This window comes from Solanum dulcamara, chromosome 6 (genome assembly GCF_947179165.1).
Source record: "Solanum dulcamara chromosome 6, daSolDulc1.2, whole genome shotgun sequence".
NCBI lineage: Eukaryota > Viridiplantae > Streptophyta > Magnoliopsida > Solanales > Solanaceae > Solanum > Solanum dulcamara.
Window position 1 is genome coordinate 63,312,829 of NC_077242.1, and position 7,176 is coordinate 63,320,004.

At 33.2% G+C, this 7,176-nt stretch overlaps 1 protein-coding gene and 1 long non-coding RNA gene across 2 annotated transcripts; one reads left to right on the top strand and one right to left on the bottom strand.

Moving 5' to 3' along the window:
* The first annotated feature begins 848 nt into the window (after positions 1–848).
* Positions 849–1,647, top strand: LOC129892891 (two-component response regulator ARR14-like). The gene is made up of 2 exons (XM_055968415.1): positions 849–1,257; positions 1,565–1,647. Exons 1-2 carry the CDS (start codon positions 882–884, stop codon positions 1,645–1,647), a joined length of 459 nt encoding a protein of 152 aa, XP_055824390.1. The 5' UTR covers positions 849–881.
* Positions 1,648–3,918: 2,271 nt separating this feature from the next.
* Positions 3,919–6,842, bottom strand: LOC129891196 (uncharacterized). The gene is made up of 3 exons (XR_008767121.1): positions 6,534–6,842; positions 4,574–4,635; positions 3,919–3,982 (listed from the first exon to the last, which is right to left on the bottom strand). It is a non-coding gene; the product is annotated as an uncharacterized LOC129891196 (long non-coding RNA).
* Between the last annotated feature and the right edge of the window lie 334 nt (positions 6,843–7,176).

A 7,176-nucleotide genomic window follows, 5' to 3' on the forward strand; every position in this document is an offset into this window, starting at 1 on the left:
ATAGGAATTAGAGTCAGAGTTATCAAGCACCAAACAACAAATTAAGTGAACACATTAATGAGTTAGCAATAATCACTTCCAAGATAGCTAGTAAGAAGGGGTGAATCAAATTAAATGGAAACAACTAATAACATCAAGAACAATCAAAAGAGAATGACATTAAATTAAAGAAACAGTGCATAAAAAGAAGGAAGAGAACTCATACACGAATCACCTAGTTATGGTGTAATTCAAGAAAGATTGTAGTAGCGAACTAAGCTAACCCTAATCTAAGCTAACACGAGTATTCCACACTCTAAGAAACTATCTCATCATTCATCAAATTTACCCTTCCAAGAGTCGAAACAAAGTGCATTTATGCTAGGCCGAAAAAAAAGTAACAAAAGTCCTTCCTTTGTATGGTTATCACTTATGTTTGTATATTTTCCAGAGAAGGTTTTGTTCTTTTAAGTGTGTCAAAACTAAGGAATTTTAGTCTCCCATAAATATTTTACAAACTCTTGCTATTAATTTTAACAGGAATTATGAGAAAAAAGAAGAAGATATAATTAGAAATACCAGGTTTACTCCATTAAATCTAAGAAATTACAATATCAAAAATTACGCGACACTAAAAGTGTACCAACAATTTAAAAAATTGTATCTCCAAATGAGAGTTTCCATTAAACCTTTTATTTTCATATTTTTTATTAAATCTTATAATCCTAGAGTTTTTAAATACTTAACATATATCAATAATGCTCATTTTTAATTAATTTAAAGGGGCAAAACTATTTAGGGGTAAATTCAAGAAACTTTTAATTTGTTATTTTCTCATAACCCCATCCCTTTTACTTTATTTTGCTGACTTAAATATATGTTATTGAATGTGATCACCAGTTATGTCAGATGATGAAAATGAAAGCACAACTTTGAAAGGACTTGACAATGGAGCTGTTTTCTTCATACTGAAGCCCATAACACAAGATAATATACATTATTTATGGGAATATGCAACCTCCTTGCGAAAGAAGAAGCATACAAGCAAACAAGTTGTTAATCAAGAATTTCAAGAAAATACTAGTGAGAAAATCTCCAATGAAGTAATTTATATTGAATCTTCGTCGTCGGTCAGGGAGAGGAACAAGTCCACCAGGAAATATGAAGAGGGTGAAAATGAAGACAATTCATCTCTACTATCAAAGAAGAGTAGACTTGTTTGGACAAATTTCCTTCACAACAAATTCTTGGAAGCCGTTACAAAACTTGGTGTTAAGGGTAAGTCTTCCCAAACATATATAACTGTACAATATGAGGTCAATATTCAAATATTATCTATATGTAAGCCGCCTTAAAATATTTGATTTTAAAAATAAGACTGGTAAAATGTGACAGAGAGTGGCAGAGACAGACTCCCCTTAGTCTTTACAAATGTTTAGTTTTGTATATTTTGACGTCTCGTAAAATTTCTGCCTCCATCACTGGTGGTATATATTTTGATTGAGTAAAACAAGGAGATTAACATGATATTGGTAACAAATGTATTTTTATTGTTTTTGATTTATGACTATTTTTCTTTCTGCAGAAGCTAATCCGACCAAAATTCTTGAACTCATGAATATCCCTGAATTGACTAGATCAAACATTGCCAGCCATTTGCAGGTTTAATTTATTTTGATATTTATATTTTTTTTTATCAATCTCTTTATACTTTTTAAAAGTTACGATATTTGTCTTTTTAGAAATCTATACGATATTATGTTTGAGCTAAAAAGAGAAAAGTAAGAAATACTAATTGAGTATAGAGTTAATGGTGTTTTATAATAAATAAATAAGCATAAGCATAATGATTAAATTTCATTTCATTTATAATAATCAAAACTACTCCATTTGTTACAAGTGAAAGAAAAATTGAGATATAACTGTGTAAACATATTTCAAAGTAGATTATAAAAAAGAGAATTAATAAAAGTAGAGGTATATTTATAAAACAATTTTAAAAAGTTATATATTTATAGAGTAAATGAATTTAAAGTTATAATTAAGAAAATATTTATCAATAACAATAAAAACTCATTTATCTATATAGACAATAAAAAAAAAGTGAAACTAAATATCATGCTCCGAGTCTACGCCCCGGACGTGGCCGACACTCATAATCACTACTTGTCCCAAACAAACCCTTGATTTGACATGTTATAAGATTAAATACTAAATAATGAAAAAATAGTGAATAATAATAATGCGCTAAACTGTTGAAAGTTTAAAATAGTCTTTTATAATAAAAGAAAACTAAAACATCTGGAGCAAATATTTTTAAAATAGTCTATATCTAATGAAGCCTCTAATAACTGAATTGAATGTGTCTATCAGGACAAGACCCAAGACTGCCTAAAAGCTAAATGTCTGAGACTGAACTATAAATTGTTGAATCATATCTGAAGTCCTCTAGACACGAGGAGGATTCACCACAAGCTGAGAGTGAAGAAACTTAATTGAACATCTACCTATGAGGCTAAATTTGACCGCTTGAATCTACTTCATAAAATGATATAGCGCAAAATAGTATAAATACATGGAATATATTGATATGTAAAGTAAAGACTGAGTACAATATAAAAATACTACAAATGAAAGGGGCTGTAAATTTGAGCAAGAACAATAAACATGCAATAATTGAAGGACTAAGAGTCAAACTAAAGACATATGAGAAAATAATATAAAATTTTCCACTTAGCCTACTCACCTGAATTCACTTTTAAAAAGTCCTACAATTTCCTTTTAATGTCTTAGGTAATAAAAAATAAAATTAAAGCTTAGACATTAACCCTAATCCTTTACAGGATTTTTCTAGACATCACTTTACGTAGATTTTGTCTAAGACTAGTTAGTCTGAAATTTTCAAGTCACTTTTCCAAAAAGTTCTATAAACTAAATCTTTTCACCATTGACATTCCCATTACGATTAGAGGGATCGTTACAATAGATACTAATTTATCCATCACTCTTTTCCAAGCGATCAAGCAAAGGAAAACTAGGCTTAAGTCAGAAATAGCATAGTACCTGAACCCTCAAACAAGTGAAAGTACTTTTTCCACATGTCCTTCTCTGTTTTTCAAGTGGCCTCCTCAATCGGATGATGCTTTCATTGTACTTTTACTGATCTGATCTCTTTAGTTCTAAACTTATGAACATCACGATCAAGAATTGCAATCGACTCCTCCTCGTACTGAAGATCTTGTCCAACAATATTGAGTCCCACTTAATAATGTAAATCCCCATTTTCATGGTACCTTTTCAACATGTACACATGGAACACTGGATGAACCCTAAATAAGTTAGGCAGTAGAGCCAACCTGTAAGCCACTATCCCAAAACTGTCAAGAATATCAAGTAGACCAATGTAGCGAGGGCTAAGCTTATCCTTTTTACCAAACTTCATGACTCCCTTTATGGGTGACACCTTCAATAGCACACCAATTTGAAATGTCATATCTCTTACCTTGCGATCTATATACTCTTTATGTCTGCCCTAGGTTGCCAAAAGCTTGGATTGAATACCCTACTTTTTCCTGAGCTTCCCTTACCAAGTCAACTTTTAAAGGTTTCACATTTACAATCTCAGACCATCCTATGGTCAATCTATACCCCTCTATAAAGTTCTTCAAAAAGTTTCATATCAATGCTGGAGTGACAACAATTATTATAAGAGAACTCACACAAGGGTAAGAACTGATCCCAATGGCTCCTAATGTCAATCACACATGCTCTTAGCATGTCCTCTAACACTTGAATCGTTCTCTCTAACTGACTATCGGTCTATGGATGAAAAGCTATACTTGCCTTGGTAGTGTCCCTTATTGAGTTTCACCCTTTGCGGGTGTTACTATTCTTCTGCCCCTTCCCCAACCTCTACCTCGGCCTCAGCCTCAACTTTACCTCGTGTTACTGGCTCTGCCACTAGAGCTACTATCTTGGCGCTGTTACATCTTCTATCAACCATCTGAGAACATAAGAGTGAAGGAAGTTAAATACCAATTGGATCGCCAGATACCAATTGTTATGTGTAATCAAGTTATAGCATGATAAAGGGAAGAAGAGAGAGTTTTCCTTAAGTCATATAGCCTCTTGAAGAAAAGTATAGATGTCTCTGTACCGTTCCACAAGACTCTTCTAGACTCATTTTGATACAAAGAGATCAATAAACCTAGGGCTTTAATACCAACTTTATCACAACCCTGACCCCCCATGTGACACCCACACTAACTCTCTGATGGGACAACCATTTACTTACCAAACTAAACCCAGAAACACTACTTTTATGAACCAAGTCATGCAATAAGACAAATTAAAAAGCAGTTTAAATTAAATAAAGGATCAAGTACCCATAAACTCAATCACGTGTAACAAAACATTACAGAATTAAACTCCCTAAAACCTTAAAGTCATTGTCAAAAACTCTAACAAAGTCTAGAATAGAAGTGATGCAACACCAAATAATAACAACAAACTAATATCTATGAAAGGTGTGAGTCCAAAAAGATGTATAAAGAAATAGAGAAGAATCCATGGTAGCCCAGAAGAACTATCTCACCCTTAGATTCGAGTAGTGGAAGTTTCACAGTTGAGGTCTCTCAACATCGATCTGTATATGCCCTATAAGTAACAAAAATAGAGTAAGTGCAAAATTACTACACACACAGTGTGTTGCTAGGATTACACGACTAGTTTCAGTATATGAAATACGAAAAAAACAATCACAACTTAGTAAATCACATAATACACAATTACATCAGAATTATAGCAATACCCGGGCTCCCAGTCCTTACAATTGAATTAATAAACACAATAAGAATTATCAATCACAACAAAACAACCAAATTTGATTCTTGCATGGATCTCACACAAAATGTTAATGTACCGGTGTGGTACCCGATCCTAGTCATAGTTAGTGTACCGGCATGGTACTCGATCCTACCAGAAAATCACATATTGCAATCACAACCACAATAAATAGAAATCACACTTGTACAACGAAATAAACACATTTATTGCATTCAATTGATCACAATTATCATTTCAACTCGTGTTATTTCCTTTCCCTAAACATATATCATCCATGTAATACTAACGTAGTACTTAACAAGCACATATAACAAAAACAAGAAAAACACAATCATCACCTACTTCGAAATTAGACGGAATGCTCAAAAGGACTCGGGCTTTCCCTTTTTGAAGTGCCTTCACTTGTTCTTAATTTAAAACAAATACAAAATGCAGCAATCAATGAACAATGGCCTAAAAATATTGGGATTCTACTCAAATCTAACCCTTGACCAATTTCAAGATCAGCCCACCCAACTAGGGCTTTTTCCACCATTAATTCAGGTTAAAAACCCTCTCCTAAGTTAATCCCCAAAGATTCTAAGGTCCAAGGATTGAATTACAAGGTAGAGGAGTAATTAAAGGTAGGGGAGTAATTAACTTACCTTTATCAAAGAAATTGATGGAAAACTAAAGAAAATTATCCTAAGTCACCTCTTTCTCTCCCGAAGTTGCAAAAATAAAAAAAAAATTTGAAATATTTTTGTATTAAATCCGCAACTGTCCTGCTATAGTGGCCCTGTCATAGTGGAATTTTACCCGCCATAGAGGCTTTTATGGAGTCTGAAACTTGGAAATTCTCCCCAAACTCCCACTTTGCAACAAACCCTTAAACCTTGATCTTCTAATATAACCCTTTCACGTCAAATTTGATTCCAGAAGTTCTACTCACCTGAATTCACTTTCAAAAATCCCTACGAATTTCTTAACGTCTTAGCTAATAGAAAATCAAACCCAAGCTTAGAGATTAACCCCAATCTTTTTCCGAATTGCTCTGGACCTCACCTTGCTAAAATTTTGTTGAGATCAAGTTACTTCCCAAAAATTTTTCTAGACCAAATCTTTTCAGCATTGACTTTTCCATAACCACCGGAGGGGTCATTACAGGTATAGAACATGACAAATTGTGGATCCAAAACTGAGCCTCTTGGGGTGAGCCTCAGTTCAAAACTTGTTATGTAAATTGTACTGCTGGTGTCTAAGCTTAAAATATGTTCTTTAAACTCTACTACTGGAGCCTAACCTCAAAATCTGTTCTACTAAACTGCACTGGTGATGAACCTGGCGCTCTAAATCACGAAAAACATACTACTGAATATAGATTTTATACAAACATATATTTTATCATCATTTTGTTCGACATTCATGGAAGATTGGTGAAAATTCATGAACATTCTTTAAAAACTCACAGAATAAGATTATGTTTTACAATACATAAAGAAATCATGTAAAAGTTCATGTGATGAAAGTATTTGCAAGAATTATACTTTAATGGAAGATTTCATAAGGATACATCAATAATCAAAGATACATCAAGAACATCAAGAATTGAAGGTTCAAAGCAAGAATCCTAGTTTAACTTCAAGTAACAAGAGATTTTAAAGATCATGGACACGGGAATGAGCGAATTTCCACACTAAATCTTTACATACATGAAAGAAGACAATCACCTTCAATGGAGGACTTGCTGTATACTTGTTGAAACCCTACGCTTAACTCTGAAGAGACTTCCTACATCTTAGAGTTTTTAGAAGAGTGAATGAGAGAATAAAAGATTTCATCAGACTATATTATGCATGAGGGACCTAAAACTGTATAGAAAAAATATCATAGTACCCTTAAGTACTTAACAAGGTAGGAGAAGAATTTTACGTTAGAAAGAGAGAGTGGGAGGTAGGGGGGTCGCCAATGCGCTAGGGTGGATCCGCGATGTGCCCCCCCATCACTTAATGACTGCTATTTTTGGTTCTCTGGGGTTTGGGAATAGGTGCAATGTAAAGTCCTTCACACACGGCACACGGTCCCTGTTTACGTTAAAAATTCCCACAAAGTTATCAGTACGTATTCCAAATGATTTTCAATCATTCTAAGGGTCTAATGACTTATTTTTTGAGCTAAAAAGGACATTTAAGACCATAATAAATAAATTTTGGATGTTACACTTAAATATACTCACGCGCATGCAAGCACATACACATGTATACATACTTAATGCATGTAGTATTGGAATAGTGTTAGATTTTATAACAAATTAGTATAAAGATTATTCTACTTGTATCAATGATTTTGAATAAACAATTATAATAAAATATA